This window comes from Armigeres subalbatus, chromosome 2 (assembly GCF_024139115.2).
Source record: "Armigeres subalbatus isolate Guangzhou_Male chromosome 2, GZ_Asu_2, whole genome shotgun sequence".
Lineage (NCBI taxonomy): Eukaryota > Metazoa > Arthropoda > Insecta > Diptera > Culicidae > Armigeres > Armigeres subalbatus.
In genome coordinates, this window is record NC_085140.1 from 162,961,256 (window position 1) to 162,988,182 (window position 26,927).

General features: G+C 39.8%; 1 protein-coding gene across 3 annotated transcripts; it reads right to left on the reverse strand.

The window, feature by feature from the left end:
• Positions 1-460: 460 nt before the first annotated feature.
• LOC134215405 (protein I'm not dead yet-like) lies at positions 461-26,574 on the reverse strand. Of its 3 annotated transcripts, none has more exons than XM_062694607.1 (9): positions 26,477-26,574; positions 11,449-11,771; positions 2,373-2,886; positions 2,232-2,314; positions 2,110-2,177; positions 1,482-1,869; positions 1,324-1,421; positions 874-1,154; positions 461-815 (listed from the first exon to the last, which is right to left on the reverse strand). In XM_062694607.1, the coding sequence occupies exons 2-9, from the start codon at positions 11,481-11,483 to the stop codon at positions 531-533; spliced, it is 1,752 nt and encodes a 583-aa protein (XP_062550591.1). In that variant the 5' UTR covers positions 11,484-11,771; positions 26,477-26,574; the 3' UTR covers positions 461-530. The 3 variants fall into 3 exon arrangements, with proteins under 3 accessions (XP_062550591.1, XP_062550593.1, XP_062550592.1); XM_062694609.1 differs by having other exon boundaries at positions 26,429-26,524; XM_062694608.1 differs by having other exon boundaries at positions 26,384-26,520.
• Between the last annotated feature and the right edge of the window lie 353 nt (positions 26,575-26,927).

A 26,927-nucleotide genomic window follows, 5' to 3' on the forward strand; every position in this document is an offset into this window, starting at 1 on the left:
GGTTACCCGTGAAAATAGCGAAAAACCGTTTTTTATTAAAAGTCGTTTTTTACGCGGTTTTCGGGATTTACGCGGTTTTATTTTACGCGATTTTCGGGATTTACGCGGATTTTTTCAAAAGTTTTTTTTACGTGGTTTTTAAAAAAGGTTCGGAAACACGTGAAAACCACACAAAAAACGATTTTTAGTGAAGTCGTTTTTTACGCGGTTTTTTTACGCGGTTTTGATTTACGCGGAACGTATCCCCCGCGTAAAAACCGACTCCAGTGTATACAATTTTATTATTCGCACCTTTAAAAAAAATATGATTTGCAAATAATCTTGTCTTTTTGCGATTAGGACGAGAATGTCATCAAAGGTAATACAATTGATTGGTTTTCTCTAATAATATAGGAATTTTTACAAATGAAAACTAACAACACTCTTACCTGTCCTTAGTTGTAGAAATCACATGAAATAATTTAACGCAATGAAATAATTTATTAAAATGATTTGTATAAATGCCTAAAACTATAAACAATAATTTCCCTTCAGTGATGAATTGACGAATTGACTGCATCCTGTGCAGCCCAATCCGGAAACGTATTGACCTCCGGATAAACAATAGAGCCCCATGTGGGGAAACCGAGCCACATCACAACCAGTGTGATTAGGGTTGGACCGATTCCGGCAAGTGCCATGTCTTTGGTGGCAATCCGGCCAACTCCGGCCACGATTGCATTCGGAGGTGTACCCACGGGCATGTGGAAAGCATAACTGCAGGACATCGCAGCTGGGAGCATCAGGTACAGGGGGTGCGTTTTGATGACGAGTGCCTGAGATAATGAAATCGATAGTCAAATGCAGTTATAATTAAATTTCAATTCGGTTTACCATTTCAGCCAACACAGGAAGCAATATGTTACATATGGCAACATTGGACGTAAATTCGGTTAGAATTTGGGCTGCTAGGCATACAACGAAAAGCAGGGCCAACGGTGGAAGACTCTGTAGGCCGGACAGAGATTTTCCCAAAAGAGCTGACATACCGGATACTTGGCCGGCTTCGGCCAGCGCGAATCCTCCTCCGAGTAGAAATATAAGACTCCAATGAACTTTCTGGTTTACATATTTCCACGTGATAAGCGCTTGAGATGGTTCCTTGGGAAGTGCCCCTGTTGGGTAAGAATTTCATTTGATTATAGAACGCATTGTTATGGTTTATTCGCAATCTCGTTTAATTACAACATCCCTGATCAGAGTAGTTCATTGTCATTGGCTTGATCATGACCAAGGCTAGGCACAAACTACAATACTGATACGTTATCTGTTGTGCGCACTAACCTGAATTCTTCCCGAAGTAGTTCAACCACCGCCAATCGGCTGGTATTACAAAGAGAGCAATGACAATCAATATGGCCGGTGTACCATCCTTGATTTTGCTAAAATAAATAAACATAATATGTATCACGGTGGAATCGTTAGTTAACGTCAATACTCACACTCCAGGGAAAATATCCGACCACCCACTGATGAACCCAGGACTTCGGGTGAAAAACAGGACAATCGACAGAATAAACAAACAGGCGACGCTTATCTCGTGTGACGTCATTGGTCCCATCTCTTTGTAGCGAGATTCAATAACCCTCTTGGCCACGGCTTCCCCTTCTCTACCAATCTCGGACTGCTTCGCTTGTTCACTATTTGGTCGGAACAATCCCATGAAGTGCCACTGGAGATAAATCCATACGAGCACTACGTTCAGCAGCATCAACGGTACGTTGAAAAACATGAAACTCGGGAAATCGATCCCCGGTGCATGCGGGAAACGATTTTCATAGAGTCCTTTGAAGGTAAGATTCGTTCCGGATCCAACGATTGTACCACATCCTACGAATAAGAAAAAAATTGTTTTACCAACGTCTTCCTTAATGGGATAATCCCAATTTTTGTTCAATCCGCATGAAATTTAGCAGAACGTTACTAACATAAGGTGATTTACATGACGAGTGCCATATACCAATGACATGATTACACAAAATGTTGTTTTATGGGAATCCGAAGTCAATTTTCAGTAGTAACAAATATACTTCGTCTGCTTAAGTGCTTACTGATACCTAAAAGACTTACCACCGATGCTTGATGCATAAGCTGTGCCTAAGAAGTAACAAAGCGTCGTTTGTGAAGGTTTTTTGCGTCTGAAATATGAATAAATTTCAGTCAATAAGTAATATTTTGAACATAAAACTTACTCATCTTTCGATTTGTCTTTACTCACGACATCGTCTGCTTCCTCTATACAATCAGTACCCTCGTACATCTGGCACAAGCCTTGCTGCAACAGAAACAACTAAATTTAAACATCCGAATCTACTCATAATTGAAACTCTTACAGATTCCAGCTCTTCAAGTACAGCTTGTACAATGGGGCACATCATCGCAACGGCGGCCGTATTGGAAATCCACATGGACATAAACATAGTGACAACGATCAGCCCGAAATGCAATCTCCGTTGACTGCATCCAATCAGTGCAATCACCTTTAGTGCAACCCGTTTATGCAAATTGCAATACTCGATGGCCAGTGCGAGAACAATTCCTCCAATGAACATTATAACTGGTTCTTTCATGTACACGGTGCAGGCGTTGGCGGTGCTGAGAATTCCCATCAGAGGAAATAGTACGATGGGCAACATGGACGTGATTGGCAGCGGTAGCGCTTCCGTCACCCAAAGCATGGACATCACAATCACTACGTAGAGACATCGGAAGGCGGGCGAGGTGTCGACAGCGAACAGCAATGCACCTACCGTTGGCACGAGCAGAACAAACAATGATTTCCAATACACTTTGACGAATAGGACGGAACGCTGGCAGCGTCCCAAGTTGGCGTCATTGTTTGGTTTTCTGTGAAATTTGTGTAAATTATTAGTTCTAATGAATGATAGTACCTTCAAGAAATTAATTATATCGAAATATTTTGCTGTACATGTTTAAACCTATTTTTACTTTACAATGTTCTGAAAACTCATATGTAAATATGTACAATATGTGGAAGACATTGATTTGAAAAATGTATTGGAGGTAACCACTTTCCATTCGACTCCCATCGAAGGGAAAGTGGTTACCACTAATACATTTTTCAAATCAATATCTTCCACATAATGTACATATTCACATACGAGTTTTCAGAACATTGTAAATTAATGTCAAAGTCGGGTCGTTTTATCCCCGGAATATTGGCAATTAACTTTGATTGAACTATTTTTACTTCTGAGTCAAAAAAACTGACGCGTTTGGAATGACTAGCTTTATCGTTCCCTGGAATAAAATCAAAAATCGATTCTTTATTTTAGTACCCAATTTAAACAACTATTAGTTGAAGACGGAAAAAATGTCTTTTTCAATCTTCAGATGTTTCAAGCGTTTTCCTGATTTTGCAGATTTAAGGATGCTCCAGATTTCTTGTTATCCCATTTTTTCCAAAGTCTGGAGATGATTCAGAAATTTTTCAAAATATCTGCATCCCATTTCCCACGGATCTCAGGATTTCATAGATATACCAGAGCAGACATTACGGATGCATCATGAAATGCGGGACGTTTTCCGGGACGCTTGGCACTGCGAGGCAAGTAGACTGAATCCGGAACGCCTGGTCATTTTAGTTTACGGACAACCAAACTTTCAAACAAATCTGATTCGTTCGAATTGTTGATTTATTTTATTTTATTGCATTTATTTCGCCGTCTCGGGACAAGTTTCCTACAGTCTGTTACTATCTTAAATTTTTATTCTTTTGTTAAAAGGTCATTTTGATAGACCAAAATAAAAAATGGACTATTCAATTGAACCAAACGAATTTATGACAAAAGGTCAAAAGACAAAAGGTCGAAAAGGACAGAAGGTCGAACGGACAAAAGGTCGAAAAGGACAAAAGTTCAAAAGAGACAAAAGGTATAACGAAAATAAATTAATAACACGTTGGGTGTATTCAAACAAAAAATGTGAAATGCATTTAACATAGCAGATAGTAATACACTTATCTAAGCAATCAAAGTTGAAAAAATGAGCAATATTCAAAGAAGGAATAACAACTTTGAAACAATATTATGAATATCTGGATAGTTCTGTAAAAGATAAAAAAAGATTGTTGGTTTAAGAAATGAATAAAACTTGTATTGTGCGAGATTGATTCTCTCCGTTTCAGTTTCTTGTCTATTTTGCCCTTTTATCCCTTTCGACCTTTTGTTCTTGTGTGGTCTCTAAATTCATTCATTTCATTCATTCATTTATTTAGTTAACATCTAAACAGATAACACTGAATCAACAATTTGACGCCACAATACACGGTTCGAGGCCGCATCTCTCCATCCTCGGATACGCCCCACGCTCGCCAAGTCGTTCTGCACCTGGTCAGCCCACCTCGCTCGCTGCGCACAACGTCTTCTTGTACATGTCGGGTCGGAAGCGAACACCATCTTTGCGGAGTTGCTGTTTGGCATTCTTACAACATGACCTGCCCATCTTACCCTCCCAGCTTATGAATACTGGATTCGCCGTAGAGTTGGGCGAGCTCGTAGTTCATCCTTCGCCACCACACACCGATATCTTGCACACCGCAAAAGATGGTCCTAAGCACCCGTCTCTCGAATATTCCGAGTGCTTGCATGTCCTCCTCGAGCATTGTCCATGTTTCATGTCCGTAGAGGACAACCGGTCTTATAAGCGTCTTGTACATGACACATTTGGTGCGGTGGCGAATCTTTTTCGACCGCAGTTTCTTCTGGAGCCCGTAGTAGGCCCGACTTCCACAGATGATGCGCCTTCGTATTTCTCGACTAACGTTGTTGTCAGCCGTTAGCAAGGATCCGAGGTAGACGAATTCCTCGACCACCTCGAAGGTATCCCCGTCTATCGTAACACTGCTTCCCCAGGCGGGCCCTGTTGCGCTTCGGTTCCGCCCAGAAGCATGTACTTTGTCTTTGACGCTTTCACCACTAGTCCCACTTTTGTTGCTTCACGTTTCAGGCGGGTGTACAGTTCTGCCACCTTTGCAAATGTTCGGCCGACAATGTCCATGTCATCCGCGAAGCAAATAAATTGACTGGATCTGTTGAAAATCGTACCCCGGCTGTTACACCCGGCTCTCCGCATGACACCTTCTAGCGCAATGTTGAACAATAGGCACGAAAGTCCATCACCTTGTCTTAGTCCCCGGCGCGATTCGAACGAACTGGAGTGTTCGCCCGAAATCTTCACACAGTTTTGCACACCATCCACCGTTGCTTTGATCAGTCTGGTAAGCTTCCCAGGGAAGCTGTTCTCGTCCATAATTTTCCATAGCTCTACGCGGTCTATACTGTCGTATGCCGCCTTGAAATCAACGAACAGATGGTGCGTTGGGACCTGGTATTCACGGCATTTTTAAAGGATTTGCCGTACAGTAAAGATCTGGTCCGTTGTCGAGCGGGCATCAACGAAGCCGGCTTGATAACTTCCCACGAACTCGTTCACTAATGGTGATAGACGACGGAAGATGATCTGGGATATCACTTTGTAGGCGGCATTAAGGATGGTGATCGCTCGAAAGTTCTCACACTCCAGTTTGTCGCCTTTCTTGTAGATGGGGCATATAACCCCTTCCTTCCACTCCTCCGGTAGCTGTTCGGTTTCCCAGATTCTGACTATCAGTTTGTGCAGGCAAGTGGCCAGCTTTTCCGGGCCCATCTTGATGAGCTCAGCTCCGATACCATCCTTACCAGCTGCTTTATTGGTCTTTAGCTGTTGAATGGCATCCTTAACTTCCCTCAAGGTGGGAAGCCTTTGCGGGATGCGTTGAGCTTCTGATAGAACTTGCGTGTATCTTGAGAACGGCACAGCTGTTCCATCTCCTCGCACTCCGCTTCTTTCAGGCGGCGTTTCTTCTCCTGAAAAAGGCGGGTCTGCTGTCTCCGCTTCCGTCTATAACGTTCCACGTTCTGCCGGGTACCTTGCTGCAGCGCGACCGCCCGCGCTGCGTCCTTCTCCTCCAGAATCTGTCTGCACTCTTCGTCAGAACCAATCGTTCCGTCGACTTCTGACCCATATACCCGACGTTGTTCTCCGCTGCGTCGTTAATGCCTGCTTTGACTGTACTCCAGCGTGATCCTCAAGAGGGGCCCCATCGAGCTCACCCTCTTCCGGTAACGCTGCCTTGAGATACTGCGCGTATGCAGTGGCGACATCAGGTTGCTTCAGTCGCTCTGGGTCGTACCGCGGCGGTCGTCGGTACGGAACATTGTTGATGACGGATAGTTTTGGGCGCAGTTTAACCATCACCAGATAGTGGTCAGAGTCGATGTTAGCGCCACGATATGTCCTGACGTCGATAATGTCGGAGAAGTGCCGTCCATCAATCAGAACGTGGTCGATTTGTGATTCTGTCTGCAGTGGCGATCTCCAGGTGTACCGATACGGGAGGCTGTGTTGGAAGTAGGTGCTGCGAATGGCCATATTCTTGGAGGCGGCGAAATCAATTAGTCGTAGGCCGTTTTCGTTCGTCAGCCGGTGGGCGCTGCACTTTCCAATAGTCGGTCTAAACTCCTCCTCTTGGCCAACCTGAGCGTTCAAATCTCCTATGATGATTTTGACGTCGTGGCTTGGGCAGCTGTCGTACTCACGTTCCAGCTGCGCGTAGAATGCGTCCTTATCATCATCAGTGCTTCCGGAGTGTGGGCTATGGACGTTGATTATGCTGAAATTGAAGAACCGGTCTTTGATCCTCAACCTGCACATTCTTTCATTGATCGGCCACCACCCGATCACGCGCCTTTGCATATCGCCCATCACTATGAAAGCTGTTCCCAGCTCATGTGTGTTGCCGCAGCTCTGGTAGATGGTATGATTACCTCTAAACGTTCGCACCATTGATCCCTTCCAACAAACCTCCTGCAGCGCTACGATGCCGAATCCACGGTCCTTAAGCACATCGGCGAGTATGCGTGTGCTCCCGATGAAGTTGAGAGATTTGCAGTTCCACGAACCGAGTTTCCAATCGCTAGTCCCTTCTCGTCGCACTGGTCTTCGCCTATGGTTCCAGTCCGTACTCTCTTGTTGATTGTTCGTTGCTTACGACTTTTTAAAGGCTGGCTTGCAGGGCCTGACACTAAGCCCCCTAAATTTCCGGAGGACCATTCCTCCTTATTTCCGGTGGACCATGGTGCACTGTTTCATTTTAGAGTCCCTCGTTGGCACTCGGGCGATGATCAGCAGCCCCTAACATGGAGAACAGACGCTGTAGTGAGCCGATCCTGACATGGAGAACAGACGCTCAATAAGATTTGCACCTCTGGAGAGGAGCAAACCCCCCCTTCCCTGTCAGCATACGGCCATAGTTCCCACCGAGGATGGTTACCCGATCTTCCATTAGGTTGCTCGCATCCCAGCCGGCACCGCGAGGAGGTAGGGATAGGAGTTGCTGGGTAAGAGGCTAAGGACCGCGAGATGGGGTCTATTTTATTCCTTCAGGTACGCGAAGTACCAATGGTACGCTTTACCCAGCATTTGCCGTGCCATTTGTGACAGTAAACAGTAGCAATTTAAAAAATATATTTTATCCTTATCGCATTCGTCATCACCGAAATCAAGCACATAGTTTGATATGCGAAAAAAAAAGCGCAAATATTGTATTTCACGACAGAACAGCCCCGCAAAGCTGTTTGAATGGTCTTGGTCACAAATTCTATTTTCGTTTCTGCTAGCTGCATTCTTAATGCCCTTGGTTTTTAATCATGTGTCGTTTCTATTCTAAAAGTGTTAAAAAAATACCAAAACCCACATGCTTCAGTGAGGGGAAAAATGTGCATTTAAAATATTCACAGTTATACGTTATACGGTGGAGGGAGGGGTACCAAAAATGTTACTTTTTGTTACGAGGGGGAGGGAGGGGGTCAAAAACTCGGATTTCTGCGTTACGAATTTGTGAACAGACCCTAGAGGAAACCGCCAAATGATGAACGGCTAATTTTGTCGCCTATTGTTGAACTCCCATAAGAAATGCACGTGCGTTCAACAATAGGCGACGAAATTAGCCGTACAACATTTGGCGAATTACCTTACAAAAAAGAAAGAAAATTCTGAATCAAAATTGAAAGAAAACAAGGGGTTGTAAGGACTGTTTATTAAAGTAAGTGGACACTTTTTTATGAATGGTTGAAGGTTAAAACTTAACGAAAAATTCGTAATTTTCGCTCTGTGTGTAAAGAAATTGTTTACTTTTGCAGAGGTGAACCAGTTAAGAGCTGAAAGCCTCTTTAATAAAGAAGAAAAAAAATTGTTTACTTTTGCAGCACACCTGAAAAATTTGGAAAAACCTTAGAAATTCCGAACGATAGGTCGGATCAGTTTATCTTCTCGCAGATTAATTCTGCACAAATGGTACAGTGCATTTTGATGGACGACGAGATATACGTCAAATTGGACACCAGTACACTTCCAGGGCCACATTTTTTCAACGCTGAACAGAGGACAGATGTGCCTGATGACGTGCGATGTATCCTAATCGAAAAAATTGGGGAGAATGTTTTGGTATGGCTAGCAATTTACTCTTGTGACTCCGTATTTCATAAACAACGGTGAAAATTGAAGAAAATAATGTATCAAAAAACGACTTCTAACCATCTACCGAAAGCATACGGATCCTTTATTGTTTTGGCCGGTTTCGGCTCACTACGTTTCTGCTACGTTAGAGATGCTGAAGAAGGAAAAAGTCGATTTTGTCGAAAAATGCCTAAATCCACCAAACTGCCCTGAATTGCGTCCTATCGAAAAATACTGGGCAATAATTACGCGGCATCTTAAGGTAGATGGGAGAGAAGCAAGCTCTGTTGACTGCTTCATAAAAATTTGGTCTGCGACACAATGAAAAGTTACGGAAGAAGTTGTGCAGAATCTAATGAGAGCTGTCAAGAGAAAAGTCCGAGCATTCTTCAGAAAAGAGAAGTAAGTATTCGAAATCACGTGAATTCGTTCATATGTATGCTTATTGTCATTTATATAAAGCAACCTTATGAATTTATTCCAAAATAAACATGTTCCTTTGAAAAACAGGTGTCCACTTTCTTTAATGAACAGTCCTTAAGAAGAGTTCTGTTTGTGCCTTCATTTACGGCAAGTGTGGATTCTGCCCTTAAAATCAGTTTCTCGCGATTTTCAGTCTTTTGTTATTTCAGCCTTATGTAAGATTTTTACCTTTTCAACCTTTCGTGTTCAGCCTCATAAGTTGTCAGCCTTATGTATAAGTCCCTCGAGTCAAATCAAAATCTTCCACATAATGTACATATCCACATCAGAGTTTTTCAGAACATTGTAAACTGGAAAGTATGCCATTTGGAAGCTTTTGTTGTATAAATTAGTCAGAAAGGATAAACAACTCTGAGGAAGTTTTTTGATAAGTAGAAAATACCATTGTCATGCGGGATATTATATTTTAGTAATTAGTATTAAGAAATAAATAAATTCAAATCAGTTCCCAGCTCTTGATTGAGAATGCGTTTAATGCTTAGCGGTGTGGCGGAAAATATTTAATGGCTTGGACGCATGAATCACGAATTGCATACGGATACGGCTGATTACAGTGGGCTGAATACGTAGTGATGTTATGTTAAGCAGAGGATCTGGAAGAGGGCGTCGGATTCGGGTTAGAGTTCTGAATTTATTTGGATTTTAGGAGATTATGGAAATATGCAAAGGGGTACGAGAAACCCAGGTTACCATGTACATTATAGTGATTCAAATTTTGACTTTTTTGCTCCCCTATGCTTAAACGATGGCATTTGCTTTTTAACCTTCTGTCTGTGCTCAAAAAAACTTACGTTGTCTGTGCTCTGTGGTCAAATTGACCTCAAATGAGGCGTTGATAATTTTAGAACTAGGCCGCCACGTGGTGGTATATTTGAATTCATTATTTTAGACTACTCAAAATATTCCGATATATAGAATTCTTCTCATTGTAAATATTCTTATCGCACAAATTTGAAATTTGTTAAAATGGCGTCTTGATCAAAGGTCGTCTAGTGGGAATGGACTGTCTTGTGACGGAAGTAATAATTGGGAATTTTACAAATAGGCGGCAAATTGGCTAATCTTTGGTTACGCACGTAGACCCAAAGGCCAGATTTCCAATGTTTTCTTTGATGACCTAAAACATATTCTGTGAACACATTCTATTATTTGCAGCATCGCTGGAGTAGGTTGAATACAAAGAAAACTTTTGATGAACTCTACCACAACATTCATGTTTGCCAAAAATGCTACAAACCAAAATACATCAGATATCACATGGAACAATATACTCAAATATAACAGCTCACTAGTGCCGTATCTTGGAAGAAGTGCTCATTATGTTGAGCACCGCTTTGTAGTCCTGAACATCCTGAACAATGTTGTCGAATATAACTTGGGTGTAGGTATGAGGGATCTCAAGCTCAAGCAATATTTCAAACATGCAAGAATATTGCAAATACACCAGCGCCGCCTATTTGTAAATTTCCCAATTATTTATTCCATCACATGACAGTCCATCCTCACCAGCTGATTTTTAAAACGTCATCTTTACAAATTTCAAATTTGTACGATAAGAATATTTACAATGAGGAAAATTTTATATATCGAAATTACTTGAGTAGTATAAAATAATGAATTCAAATTTTTTAAAAAGGTGCAGTTAAAAATGGGTAGGATTTTCAGATATAAGTAAAATAAGCATGAAAAATCACTGTTTTTGTACCATTTTTACGAAAACCCTCCCCGCGATATACCCGCCCACCTATAGTCAATCTTTGGTAACGATGGCAGCCACAGCAGCAAAAATGGCAGCCACAGCCCAAATACCCAAGTATGTTATGCCTAAAGTATTTTATAAATTTTTGGTATTATTTTGTGGTATTTTACCTCTTATGCAAGGCTAGTTCATAACAGAGTATGATATCGAGGTCGTCGCTCCTGCTGGGGCAGGGGAGCGAAAAGTCAAAATTTGATACACTCTAATGTACATCATGCCCGATCCATTAAAACCAACTCCCTCTTCTTCGAATCGGATCCTCTATCCAACAATAAAGCAATATCAGGGGACAATGGATATTATAAAACGGTCCAAGTGAACATCCAAGTAAACAAATTCTGCCGGGTTCCCAGATAGGATTTTCTCACCAAGTCTCCCCACTACGTGCACGCTGTCCTGGATCACTCATGCAGCTTTGTTTAGGATGATATTTCATTAGTTTTGTGCTAAATATCACAGCGCGCGTATTCGACTGTTAACCCAATGTTGCATATATTTGATACCAAAAATACGTAAAATTGTTCCAGTGATACAACACCCATTCCGGTGTGCATCCACACTTCCAAAACACAACTATTCGTATATATAGTAAATGTAGTTCACATGTAGCACTATTCCGACACTAATTACTAATAAAACCATCTACTTACACGACACCTTCTTTTTTCACGTTTTCCGCAGTCATGTCGCGCTCCGATCCAACCCGACTTGATGATCGTCTTTCCACTATGTGACACAGTACTATACTCTCACTATGTTTTCGTAGCCCGCCAAAGCCATCGATCTTGTCTCGGAATCAGATACACGGTGTCGTTTACGAATCGCACAATGTACCGTTCTCGATCGATCCGGATCGTATCATGCGGGTCCTCTACCTCGAACGGCGGCTGTCAAGCTATAATGCTGATTCTATCCTTGATCGGTCACCGTGCAGTTTTGCTCGGAATTGCAATTGTTCAGCGATGCTTTCAATCTGGACGGCAATATGTGAATGATGATATGAGGAATTCGCAATGACAAGATCTATTTTGAGAATGGGATTTTCGGCCTTTTTGTTTGCTCTTCGACTTTTCAAGATTACCATACGATGATGCAACACGGAATGTTAACCAAACAATATGGCTTCTTATCATTTAATGGTCAATAAAGCCAAATACTTGATATGCGGCTAAATCAATGAACAGTAAACATTCATCATACCACCCCATAAAAAAAATCTATCCGTTATAATCTAGAACTGCAAGCTATCAACAAAATGTGTCACCTTCAACTTCACTATGATCCTAAACTACGCAACAGGATTTGAATAGCGTTATGTTTCAGAATACGCAATTTGCTGGCCAAACTTTGAAGGACGTCACGTTCAACCGTCTTCTCTACTTCCGTCGTTGGGGCAATGTACCAGTTAAAAGCTGCTTGACCTCCATTCGCAAAACATGAAGCGAGTTGTAAATATTAATTTGTATTAGTCGTGTGATCGATAGTCTGTACGTTATTGTCACAGGACCGCGATAGTTGATAATGCGCCTAATGGGTTAATTATTAACAGCTGACGCGTGTTTGACGTCATTACAGTTAGTAGTTGCTCAAAGCGCAATGCACTCGATGTCGGCATTTATTTCGATGGTCCAGTGATTTCAACAGTGCCAGTTGTTGGTCAAGATTCAGGAGAACTGATTTTATTTACTTGTCTTTCTGGTATTACAATTCCTCTAGATCAACGCAACGGGCAGACATACGAGAGCTACCGGCTCTAGTTCGTTTGGAAGCTTTATTTTTTGGATCCCGTAGTATCCACAGGTTAAAGATTATACGAGACTGGGTAAACTACTATGGAAAAAATGCAGCAGTGATGCGAATCAGTTAAGAAATCATGAAAGGTGATAAATAAATAATGGAAAGCCTCTCGATTCGAATGACGATCTTTTGAAAAGATACTCCAGAGATGAAGTCTATTCCATCCCGCTTAACGGCGACCAGCAGCGTTTGTCAAGCACGTGCTGTACCGATAAAGCTTAAGCGTGGTTAATGTGAAGTCACTATTGATATATTGTGGCTGCTGTGAACTACTATCTAGCGTTTGTCGTGCTGAAAGTTACAGCTAAATAATCTTTACAGCCTGTTCGTGCCGATTACATCTTGTCGCTAGCATTCAATAGTGTTACCGATGCCTAATAAAATTCCTTACCCCAGACTGTTAATGATTTATTTCTAAGTTTACGATTCAATCTGGGAAGTGAGCTTCGCTGGAAACAATATATGTATTTAGTTTACACTGTTACACAACACAACCATTAATCTTCTGAATCCTTTGTGATAAAATAACATTCATTGCTTATTTGATTGGGAAAAAATCTGTGCTTTATTTACTGATTACGAGCAGTCGAATAAAAAAAACGATATAGTTATTGTTATGGTTGATTAGAATATCATATAGAATATCAATATCATAATAATCAAAATCAATACAATTTGTTTACCCCAAGTCGAGCAAATCTGTATATGGCATCTATATACAGATGTGCTAGTTTACTGGTTAGCGGCAGTCCAGATTCAATGTGCAAATGACTTCGTGGAAATCAAAGATCCTTTATAAAGCAACGAAGTATGTTTGAAAAAATCACCCCATAAGCGGATGCTAGATATTCTTATAATTCTGCATAAAATACTATCAGAACCTGTACAAGAACTCGGCATATGCGAAATTGCTAAATATTTATACAGAAAATTAAGGTCTTTTACAGGGATTGCTGAAATCGCTCTCAATGAATCAGATACAGTGGTTGGTTTCCTACCCGACGCTGCCGTATCCAGGCGCTAACGTATATGTAAAATTAGCCAGCATGAGTTAACCACCTGAAGTTTGTATGGCGAAAGACATCTAACGCAAGTTTTCTCAACAACAGGAACTTTTCACGAAAATCTATTTGGTACCAGTTATGTAGGAAGGTGTCTGCTACTACGCCTACCAAATATTTTTTCGATTAAGATGATTATTTTCGAGAAATTAGATTTTAGATGCCACGGCAAAACAAAACGAATCGTTTTGACTAAATTAGACTGAGAAAGCCACACAATAAATCATTTAAAATTTATTTGTTTGCTCTACGTTTTCCAGGGAAATGGAAATGCCATTTAACAACCTCGGGACGGTTGGGTCATATATACCCAGCGTTTTAGATTGGCTGTGGAAAATCACAGAAGAGAGCTAGGTCCACCTTTCTTCAGCAAAGTTGTTCATCAGGATGTTGTCTTTACAGGTAAAATATCGGAGGTCAAGTGTGACTATAGCTAACAAGACCCAAATATCCAAAATACTTGGAAAGATTTTGCCTCTGAGAGCATGCAAATGAATCTTAAAAATTGAGTGCTATACCGCATTGTTTGATTATTTTGAACACTCACTCAAGGTCCTGAACGTCAAGCCAGTGATCAATATACAGGAATACGAGTTATTCAAGATTCTCCAAAACATTCTCGAGTTCAGCCCACGTTATCTACCAGATCAACGAAGCCTTTGGCAATATCATCATGATTGGCATATACCCAATCCAATTCAATAAGCATATGCGCATCGTGTAAACTGCATTCACTTGAATGCAAGATGTTCAAGGTACTCCAAAACGTTCTCAAGCTCAGCTCACGGTATCTAACAGATCAGAAATGTCATAATCATCGGTATACATCATATCCTGTTCAATAAGCATATGATTCAAATATCCTTGAACATGGGATGTTCAAGGTCTTCCAAAATTACGTAAGATCAAGGTATCTATCAGATGCACATGAACTAATAAGGTGGTTGTGTCGAGCAACCTCAATTCGAATGTAGCAACGGATTTTTTTTTTGTGGGGCGTAGAACGGCCTTCAAAAGTTTAGAACTGTGAACAAAAGTTCTTTGGAATATTGTTCGAAAGGAACTGCTCTTTCGGCTCAATGGACCTGCTGGGATGGACGGATGCGTCGTTCAGGACTTGGTTGATAGGGTAGATCATGTGTTCTTAACTCCAGGACGTGTTGGAGCACTAAAAAGACCTACAGTAGCCTGTAAAAGTAATCAGTGAAATTCTATCGGCTCAATGGTCCTGCTGGGATATTTAGCGACTCACGGATGCGCCGTTCAGGACTTGTTTGATCGAGTATATCGCATGTTTTTAACTCCAGGACGAACAATGGCGGAAACCCGGACAAAACCTTTTTTTTTTGTTCGTTTCATAAAGCTCGTATTTTTCAATTTCACACATATATTAACTGATCTGATTCTAAAATTTGATGATTGTAGCTTGTAAGTTTAATTTTTGGTGGCTTGTTGAAGTTAATGCTGTAACAACAAGCGATAAACAGGAGGAAAATATTCCCAAAAGATCGTGCGGTGATGTTATTGCTTATGATGCTGGCAATAGTGGAAAAAATGTCATTCGGACTGGAAAGTATGCAACACACGATCCAAGAAAAAATAATTGATTTTATTCAGAATGCATTGTATTTTATTATTGTGAAATATTATCTCATGAGATGAGCCAGCCGCGGGCTGAAAATCTCAAAAATAAAGATAAAAAAAAGTTAATGCTGTAAAGCATCTTCCTAACAAAATTTGAAAGGTAGGTAACAGAAAATTTTACTAATCTTTTTTCGGGAAAGACTCGGAGCGATCTGGTATCATGTATTCTATTTTTTGTTTACTTTTCGGTGCTTAGTGTGGTGATTTGGTCCTAGCTGCTCCAAAGCTGGAAATTGACTGTTACAATGTTATAATGATGACGCTGTTAATGCTTCGGACCTTAAGGCGTAGGCATTCAGAAGTACATGAGTAACATAGTATCCAGCTTTTTACGCGATTGTGCCATAATGCAGTGAATCATCCCTTTTGACGTATGCTGCGTCCACTTTAATTTTTATATAGATAGATCTCAGCAATCTATGACTTATTAGGTTTGAAATGAAAACATAAAGTTGTCAAAATGGCCTGAAGTTCGAAACGTGAAATATGGTTTTAAATTTCAATCAAATATTGCTTTAAAATTTATACCTTTACAATTTCTCTACTTTTCAGGTGTCTATAAAAATCTGGAGCACGCATTCGTATATTCTCATTGTCGCAGCAATGTTCTCAGGCATATTTGGTGTCTGCGAAGCAATATTGGTGGGGACACTATTACCACGATGGACAGAAAGCTGTAACCTACAAATATCTTGCAAAACACGAATTACACGTCATACGCTCTGGACTGATAAATTTTGTTAAACCATAATAGCTAATATTGATTTGACAATAAAGTACACTGCTTCCCATCAATGACTAAGCGGTCACAGGATCGTCATTTGGCATATCCATGAAATAATGACATGTTCCTGTCATTGAAACAAACAATGAACGTATCAAATTGTTGTGTTTGGGAAATATTGGTGAGGGAATTGACATACCAAGAGAATATCCTTAAGTATATATAAGACATACTAAGTAGCGAATTTCCAAAACTGACTTTTGTTTTGCTAATGTGTATCCTATATTTTTCAATCTTGTCCACAAACCACGTAGACCGAAATTTCACATCTTCAAACCACCCCTCCCCCCTTGTAGACGTTCGTAGACTTTTCCGAATTTTATAAAACATCATATGTGATTGGAAAAATATGGAAATCAACCACGTTTTCAGCAATTCAGCTATTCAAATTCATTTCCATATCTATTGTGAACATTTCAGTAAAATACAAATTTCAAACATAACGAAATCATATTAAACAAAATCTAACAATTAACAAAAATCAATTCAAAACGAAATTAAATTTAATCCTCTGTCTATAGATCCTGATACCAAATCTCAAAGCCAATTAATTTATTTGTTGTTGAATTCGATTCCTCCTAGAGGTGTGCGCCACCGCCGCTGACACTTGCATCGGCGCGCCACTGCTTAAAATTTGTCACGCATCTGACCTATAATGCTCCATGCTGACAGTTCAAATTTGTAGAAACCAAAGAATTTTCATAATTTAGAAAACTTTCGAGTTGAAATTCCGAGAATGTCAAGTCTACATTCCAATAAGTTTTTCTTGGAAAATCTGTAGAATTTTCTGATTGGTTAAAGTTTCCAGGTAATACTCCAAAGAACTCTTCGAGAGAATTCCGATGTTTTTCTGAAATCCCATGCAATATCCCTCCAAATAATCATCCGTTGAAAAACCAAGATTTTTTTTTTAATTCCAAAAGTTTTCCCGTTCAAATGCCGAGTAATGTGTGGGTTTTGTGACCGTACGGTTAGCGACGTCAATTGTCTCTAGACGCATGTGCTATGTAGTGTGGGTTCGATTCCCGCCCCGGTAAGGAGAAACTTTTCGTGATCGAAAAATTCTCCACTGGTCCACTGGGTGTTATATGTCCGTTGTCTCAGTTTAAGTGTTTAAGTGTTAAGTCTGTACGACCTCTGCTGGTCGAAGACGGTGTTCATGTCTTTCTCTTTTAATTTTCCGTGAAAACTTAAAATTATTTCCCGTGGAATTTCATAATGGTTACCTACCGTTTTGGCTCAAATTCCGAATATGGCTCATATCCCGAACACTGGCGTTTTAGTTTTCCATACTGAGGATTAATATTGCAAAAGAATTCAAGCTTCTATGGAGAAAATTACATAAATAACGCCAAAATGGCAATTTAAAAGCGATTGTTCGGGATATGAGCCAAAACGGTACAATATTTTGAAATTTCTCTTGCAATATAGGAGCGATATCCTGAGGAAATTTGAAAAAAAAACCTATGGACATTCCAAAGAATTTTCCGAATAGTTTTTGGTGGAAATTATGGAGAATTTTCAGTTGCATTTTTGAATTTATTGAATTTATCGTAAAAATTTCGAATAAATTTTCATAAAAATTACAAATGCCTTCTTACAAGAATTGCAATATTTTTTTTTTTGTGCAAACTCAAATAGTTTTTGGTAGGAAATTCAAATAATTTCTTCGGAAAGTTTTCAACAATTTCTTTAAAAAATGTTGAAGATTTTCCATCGATATTTCCAAATAATCTGCATTAGAACTGCCGAAGAAATTGTCGAGAAATTTTCTAAGACATGGACATTTCGAAGAATTTCGTTTATATGTATAGTGTATGTATGGAGGAAATTTCGGAGAATATCGCTTACAAGTTCCAAAGAATGTCTTTTGGAAATTCCAAAGGCTTTTTGTTGGATATGCCAAAATGCTTCCTTTGTAAATTCTAAAGAATTTTCCGTGCAAATTTTAAAGAATTATTTGTAGTTTCTTAAGAAGCTCCTGCCGAGAATCAAAAGATATTTAGGTAAAATCTGTAATACTTATAATTCAAGCGGAAATTTTGAAAAAATTTCGAAAGTTTTTATAGAATTTTCAACACAGAAAAATTTTGAGAAATTCGAGAGATTATTTCGGTAAAATCTTGCAAAAAAACGGAAAAATCTAAAAAAATCAAACAAGTGAACTTTGCACAAAGCTGCTGTATGAATTGTTTTCAAAAAAATAAAAATAAAATGAAAAAGTCTACGTAGACTTTTAGTTTACCCCCCCCCCCGTCCCCCTTCGTAGACTAACGTAGACTTTTCCGAAACCCCTCCCTCCCCCCCCCCCCAAGAGTCTACGTGGTTTTGGACAGCCCCTATCATTAGTTCAACTATCAGTCAGGAAGATCTTACGGTCTTATGGTGTCCTGAATTGTTCTTAACTATATTATAATGGAATGTGCTATTCACACGTGGTAGGGGAAGATGATCTAAATTGAATACCTAGTACCGTCGTGACGTCGTCGACGCGTCGTCGGGGCTGACAATGGGTCTGGGGGTAAGAAAGGGTCAGCGCCCTCACTGACAGTCTGGAGGTCGGATAACAAAATCGTTCAAAAAGTTCTCTTATAAATCAGTCTTATCCTCAGATACATTAAATCTCTTCTACAAGCATTCTGTTTAGTTGGAACAATGACCCATTATCACCCCCATTTGACCCAATGTCATCCCCGACAGCGGTACTTTACAAAAATGAAGTAATTTGAAACGTAAAACATTACTAGAAAACCAAATTCATTTTATATTTTCTGGTTTGTTGATTTTTATCGGATTTTTATCACCGATAAAAATCAACAAACCAGAAAATATAAAGTTTTACGGTGACCGAAACCCCACCAAAACAAATTCAGTTTAATTTAACTGTGGATCAGGTGGTAGTATCCTGGAGTAACTTAAAACGACTATTTTCCATCCCTTTCTCAGTGCACAGGCTACTACAGGATCAAATCCAGACAGTTCTGTGCTTCAATGGCGCTGTATTCGATATAATCGAGTAAAACGATGTGAAAACTACAATTTTTAAATGCCGTTGGCTATTGATTGCCTTTACAAAAACCGGTAAGCAACGAAAAGGAGCCATTCTTATCTTTTATTGTGTATTAAGAAAACAATATCCTGTCAGACAGACGGACAGACAGACATTTGCTCAGCTCTTAGATCTGAGTTGATTGGTATATAACACTATGGGTCTCCGAGGCTTCTATAAAAAGCTCGTTTTCGTTAAAGGGGCTTGGGCTTTCATGGCTTGTAATGATTTGATGAGTTTTTTCCTCTCTTTCATCAATGTTCGTTATCTAATGAGAGCGATATCTGCAAACCCTGATTAGGAGCAATCCCTGTGTAGGGTGAAGTGATCAGTTATCGGCTACTTAGATGACAAATGGCGAAAATAATAACAAAGTATTCACAGTATAATACAAGGATGTTCTATTCTTGCCGGCCTTGGTTAAATTGTCCATTCAGAAAATATTTTTGCAAAAGGATATTTAGATGTCGTCCTATATTATCTATATATCTTCTTATATACATAAAAATGATTTTTTTTCAAGCAAATGGAACCAAATCTGGAGGTTTTGGAAGGGAAGATTTATTTCTGTGGTGGTTCGCAACCTCTCCCCCTTCTGGAAAGGGGGGCTCCCACACAAATGAAACTAAAATATCTGCATAACTCGAAAACTAATCAGAGAATACATCAGTTTTAGGCGAAACGAAGTTCGTCGGGTCTGCTAGTATCACATAAAAGGGCCTCGGAGGAATGGCAGCACTCTGTGGAAGCCCTTTCCAAACATGGAAAAGACCTTTCAGTCATTTTGGTCAATAGTTATATTTTTTTGCGATACTCGCACAAAGTCCTATACGCCAAATCGGCCAATCAACGTTTAAATGTAAAGTTTATTAGGGGAAGTTGTTTGTCACTCAATTCTGAAGAGGAATGCCATGTCGAAACGTCAGGTAAATGACATACAGAATGATCAGGACAGGCAAAATGTTGTCAAAAGAAAAATGACCATAACCATAACTGTGAATTATCAACCAATTCATTCGATTCTACGACGAGAAAGTTGTTTTGGAAAATATGGGCAACGATTGATTGTTTAGGAGCATATCAAAAATGCTATTTTGGGTCGCATATTTTTCATATTTTTCACATGAGTTGGACATTTTTTCGTGACTTTTTAATAAAGCGTGTGTGTTCTCTGTTATATTTTCATATAGTAACTCACAGGCAATACATTTACGGCTTTTTGTACTACGAAAACACAAAGTTTGCATAAATTGAGTTAAAAAGTAATAAATTATTCAAGTATTGCCTTAAGGGGGAATATTATACCGTCTTATCCTCCTTCGATAAACACTGTAAAACTTGTAGTGCAGTTTTCTTGGGTTTGATAGTTTCATTCAAGCCAATTTATTCGGATTCACCATCTTTATATGAAAATGACACATGTTAATGGAAGTATCTGGGCATCACTAACAATTGGTGCTTCACAATATATGGTTTGCATCATCTATATATAAATCGCCTCAGTGTTTTTCTAAGTTTTCAATTTCCATTTTAGGCTATTAGCTAATGGAGAAAATCCCGTGGTTTATTTGCATGATATTAAAGGCTTCCGTCGTATATACTGGATAGACATATTGTCTATTTAAGATTTTTAAATTAAAATTCACGAGTTATCTGTTCTACTGTTTTCTAAAAAAGTGACGCAATCCACATGTTTTCTATTTTTCAATTAAATGGTAATTTTCTGTTATTCTGTTAAATAGGAGAATCGCGAATACGTCATTTTTTCTAATTACGGCAGTGTGTAACTACGATACTTCTTGTGCAATACTTACGTTCACAATTAAATTTTAGTTTTTTAACCAAGTTTTGCCATTCACTCACACCCATGGGGATCAAATTGTTATAATCGATTGCAGAAATCTATGATAACCAAACCGTGAATGATCAGAATAAGTGAAATTGCGTCAACAGAATGTCTGACGTTTCACTTTACTGGTTTCAGTGCCTTAAACATTCAAATGATCCATAAAGTTGCCGGTCACGTTCATAGAAAAAAGAAACGACAATTAGTGGGCCAATTTTGCAATGCATACCAAAAATCAAGATCTCTGATTATGAGGTTTATTCGCATTGCAAGAAAAATTTGGAATCCTGGAAAATTCATAGCGCCACCAATGAATATTTTCCGGACTAATGATGAAAGGCAGGTAATGCTAAATTTGCGATGTTTTGTTTATATTTCTATTTTTGAAATTGTTGTATTTAACATAATCTGAAGAAAAACAAGGACGAGAGGCTCAACGACCCCTCCCTTAGCCTCTGCGTGTTGTGGAACATGCCCAGCATGTGTTGAGATTTTGACAGAGAGTTATGGTAAAATCTCCATGTATAAGCAGGCAGGACCTACCAAAGCGATCGTTTTCCATAAGAAACGTACTGGCCTAAATCATGGTGCTTGGATGGGAGTCTTAAGGTCACTCCTGACGGAATCCAAGTTTAAAAGTGCTCGCGTTTTCGGGGGCACACCACTCGATGCGGAAGCAACGCACAACTGTCATTTTTATTATTTCACGCATGCTGCGAAGCAGCAAAGCTAAATCAGCAAAAATGACAGTTGTGCGCCGCCTCTGAATCGAGTGGTGTGCCCCCGAAAACGCGAGCACTTTGGAACTTGGATTCCATCAGGAGTGACCTTAACGAAATAGACCCGATACGATGGTCGGTGAGACAGGAAGTCTGCCCATTCTCAATAAGTTGCCGATATAAACAATCATTACCAACAAAACGAGTGTTTTAGGACATGAAACTGCATGAAATTCTTCTCAATTTGATAGAAACTATAGATAGTGGAATATATAGATGAGCGAAGATAAATCCACTGTCTCCAAACGAACTGTCAAACGTGTCTCCAAACGAGCATGACGTCACGATTTCAATGGAAACGTTAAGGGCTGTGACGTCATATGCGCGTGTGCACGGGCAAAAAAATCGACTCAGCCATGCTTTCGCTCATCTATAGATTCTACTATAGATAGTAGAGGCGCATTATTACTGCAACATTATTTCTTCGTTAAGATTATAAATTTCCAAAAGGATTTTTTTTTAAATTGCAATAATGACTACATGAACCCAAGTTAAATATTTTTTGATTTATTAAACCAATCGTAACTAATTTGATATGGAATGTACGTGTAATGAATATTTTTTATAGTATACTAGCAGACCCGTCGAACTTCGTTTCGCCTAAAATTGAATGATTCTCTAAATTGTTTTACATTCGCCAGTTTATTTAGAAGACGGTTCCCAACAAACAATTCAAGCTCTACTAGCTTCAATGTATGTTGGATTAATTATTCGATTTTTCAGGTGATTGTTCTCGAATCCCCACAGGAACATTTTTTGCCTTCCAAAACTTCCACATGCTAAATTTGATTCCGTTTTCATGATTAATTCTCGAGTTTCATTTGTATTTTATTTGTATGAGAAGGGGGGAAGGTCTCAAACCATCTTAACAATTTTCCCGGCCCCAAAAACAACTTCATGCAAATTTTCACGCCGATTGGTTCAATAGAATCTGAGTCTACGAGGATCAGATAGACAGAAATACTTGTTTATGTATATATGCAAAAGAAGAAGATTTTCATAACATGATTCATAAATTTATTATTTGTTTTCTAATTTTGCGAAACACGAAATTGTTTCTGAGTTAACAGTGAAAAAAAAGTTTTCCTATTAGGTACTTGTCTCATTGACTGCTGAAGCTAATCTGATCAATTAGATTAGTAGAGAACACAAAAAATAGAAGCGACATTTGTAATAAGCTGCCACAGCCACTGTGCTCACTAATGCCTAGAGAGCAGTCGAGCAAATCGGCTCGTGTAACAACATCGGGTTTCTTGCTTAAGGGGGTAGTACACTATATTAAGGTGGAGGATGGTTGAGCCCCCAAAACAAAACTTTGGAAGTATTGGTGCAATAAAAACATTGGAAAAAAAATGTAGTAGTATTGGTGTCGTATTTCCCCGTAACTCTGGGTAGACACCCTTGCGTGCTGTGTAGGATCTACCATGGTCACATTGTCGGCTACAGGCATATCCTGAGCCAACGAATACCTTCCCCAATATCCAACTCCGTGGTACTTATGAGGGTGTCGCTGAGTCGGGGGCCTCTCGTTAAGTAAGTACTACACCAACACTTCCTTCTAGTAGTAATCCTCATGCTTTTGTGATTTTTATCCTAGATTGAAATCAAGGACCACACCCACCTTGATTTTTGATAGCAATCTGAATAAGGATTTCAAAAGAAAAACATGAGTATCACTAGTGTCCAATCTACGAAGTACATCGTAACTATGCTATGCTATGCTATGCTATGCTATGCTAATAAAAACATTGGAAAAAAATGTAGTAGTATTGGTGTCGTATTTATCAAAACAAAAATATTATTTTGATAAGAAAATTATTTTGAGCTTTTTAGTGGAATGCTTTCACCTGTCATAAGACGAGTTTAAACAATCCCATTGAATTCCACCACTTAAGTGGTGGAATTCAATGGGATTGTTTAAACTCGTCTTATGACAGGGGAAAAATATTAGTAGGGTGGCTCAAAAAAATGGCACTGCTCCACCACGCCCAATCGACTCCGTCCCAGGCGTCGAGTGTGCTCCGAAAACCTTAGCCAATTTAACTGACTCGGCACAAGCCGTTTCAAGTTTGCATAAAAGTTAGTATGATGAAATAATTCTTTTTCATAACACTGACTACTGCGTCTCACCACCGTCAAGCACCAGCGAAAAGAGAACCCATATAACTAAAAGCAAAACTCCAAAGCCTTCACTCAACGAAAACCACACCTTAATTAATCAGTAATCGATTCCGGAGGACACTCAGAATATGCAACAGAATCGACTAAGCGTGGAGGAGCAAAATATATTTTTGAACCACCCTAATTATAAAGTTGCTGCTACCAGTGCACTGCTACTGCTCTGCCGTAATCTGGAAAAGTGACGTAACAGCCATTTTACAACATGCATGTTTTCCATTTTTCTGTTAAAGAGCTCGATGAGTAGTACTCGTTAACACCATTTTTGGAAAATGGCGTATACGTCACTTTTTCAGATTACGGCAGTGCTGTGGTTTAAATTCGGTTAGTTTTTACTTCAAACAAGTGAATAATTTGAAAAAGTGAAGTTTGAAAAGCATCCATTCATTCATCCATTTTCAAGCATTTTTGCATTCGTATATCATGAGGCTAACACGATAATACTTTTATGCCCAGGGAAGTCGAGTCGAGTTCAACCCGAAAATTGCCTAGACTGGCACCGGGAATCGAACCCAGTCACCCTCAGTATGGTCTTGTTTTGTAGCCACGCGTTTTACCGCACGGCTAAGGAGGGCCCACCAAATTTCGAAGGGATTTTGAATTGGCACAAAACTGCCGATTCATGACAAAATTTGTGCCGAGGTACATGGAGTCCAATGGAGAAATATGTACATTATAACGGGAAGTAATCTCATCAACTTTGTACAGATTAGTAATTTGAATATTGATCTTTTGTTCGACGCTATTCGTAGCATTCGAATGTTGGTGGGAGAGACCCGGTAGTGGACGGGTGCCATCGCGGTACTCTTTCAAATATGTCCTTAAGAGTGCGCGATCAAACGTGTTTCATATCGGACGCAAAACTTTTACGAGATACGGGTGCAGAACTGTGGTGCGCGACAGAGCGTAAGAATGTAAGTATGTATCTCGTGGTATGGAAAATGCTGGATAATGCGTATCCGAAGGAATGAAATAGACCCTGGCCCTGAATTAGCTGGCCGGAATACGAGCTACCTTAGAAAAGATCGTGTAGCTAACCCCGGTGGAAATCATGATCGTATGTTGACAGCGAAGGAGTAGGTTTGCTCCGCTTCGGAGGTGCAAATCTGTTCTCCATGTTAGGGGCGGCGGATCATCATACGAGTGCCAGTGAGGCAAACAAAACAAAACAGTGCCGTGTCAGCATCTAGAAGGCAGCCCCTTCAACGCGATGTAGGTAGCGCAACCCTGGTAAGGTAGCTTACCGAAGATTCTAGAGGTTACTAAGAAAGGCAAGCAAACGGATGGATTCAACGGCGACAGAGCCGGCAACGAATAAAGGACAACTATTGGAAAGTCGGATCTTGGAACATGAGAACTTTGAATGAACCCGCACGTGCTGGGCTCCTGGCTCGTGGAAGGTCGGCGTGTGCATGGCGGCAATCCATGAAATACGGTGGCCCAGAACTGAAGAACGTGAATTCCGGGTGGTGGATCCCATAGCTAACACTTCATTCAAGTACCACATCTACTATAGCGGCGGTGAAAAGAGCAGAACGTGGCTTCTTGGTGATCGGGAAGCAGATGAAGCGTGTTATCCGGAGGAAGCCGATAAGCGACCGCATTTGCTTGTAGAGAATGAAGGGCAAAATTTTCAACTACAGTCTGATCAGCATTTATGCCCCAACGAACGATAAGCCTGATGACGTGATGGATGCGTTCTATAAGAGCCTTGATAAGGCCTACGAAGAGTTTCCTAAACACGATGTAAAGATTGTCATCGGGAATGCAAACGCGCTGATCGGAAGAGCTTTCATTTTGCTACCAACGATAATGGTCGGCGACTAGTGACCTTTGCTAGAGGGATGGCAAACAGCAGTACCTACTTCGCACATAAGAATATCCGCAAACACACCTGACAACATCCGAATGGCGACACTTACTCACAAATAATAATTATAAATGGAATCTAGCCCATCAGAAAGTTATTTAGTAGGGGGAAAGACGGCTTTGGCAGGTTTATACTTTGATTTGAAAAAAATGTTTAGACCAAATTTGAGCATATCAGTCATAAAAAAAACCCCTGACAATAATAGAACAAAACCTGCCAAGGCCGTCATTCCCCATAGTTAACTTGAAGGATTTTATTCGATGCATAGATTATCGTTCTGTATGCTGTTCAACCCAGAATCGACTATTTTTACCCTACAGGGTATAAAAAGGTATACCACACCGGTAGGACATTTTCCCAAATATCTTGATATTTTATTTTATTTATCACTCTCTCGACCTCGTAGAGCACATAGAAAATTTTTTCAAAAATATTTGTGTCTATCCATATTTTTGTCATCATTGAGTATTTACTTGACAGTTTTCTTTAACACTTTAATTTTGATTTTGAATCTAGGAAACGGTTTCAACTTTCTATCCCAACACATTTTAACAGCAAACGCATATCTAAATACTACCAATATCACTATCAAAATCCCATTCTCAAACAAAATGTCACCAACGGAATGGCCGGGCTCTATTATCGACCAAATTAGCAACGAATTCCGTACTTCCGAATTAGCACTCGCCAAACTTTCCGATTCCGGTTTTTTTTCGCGCCCGTTCAAACGTTCTTGCTTATCCACTCCACCTCTTGGTTGGAACTGATTCGACTAAATCAAATCACAATCCGCTCTCCGACGGTGCTGGTCAGTGCCCATTCGTCTAGCGATCGTTCATATTGTATATGCCTACTTAACAACAACAAAGGCAAGCATAAGTGTACACAAGCTATTCTTCAAATTAAATACGCGAAAGGAAAACCGCGCGCAGCGTCGTCGTCGTCGTCGGCTTCGGCTACCGCAAAATAACTTTACCTAATACCGGGAATAGGGGACACCCGTTCATCTGGTTTTTCTGGGACAATATTCACAAGATTCGTTAGCAATAATTGGGCACAATTATTATAGATGATATATTTGTGTTCTTTTCACATGTGCACACACAACCAGCGTGTGTTAG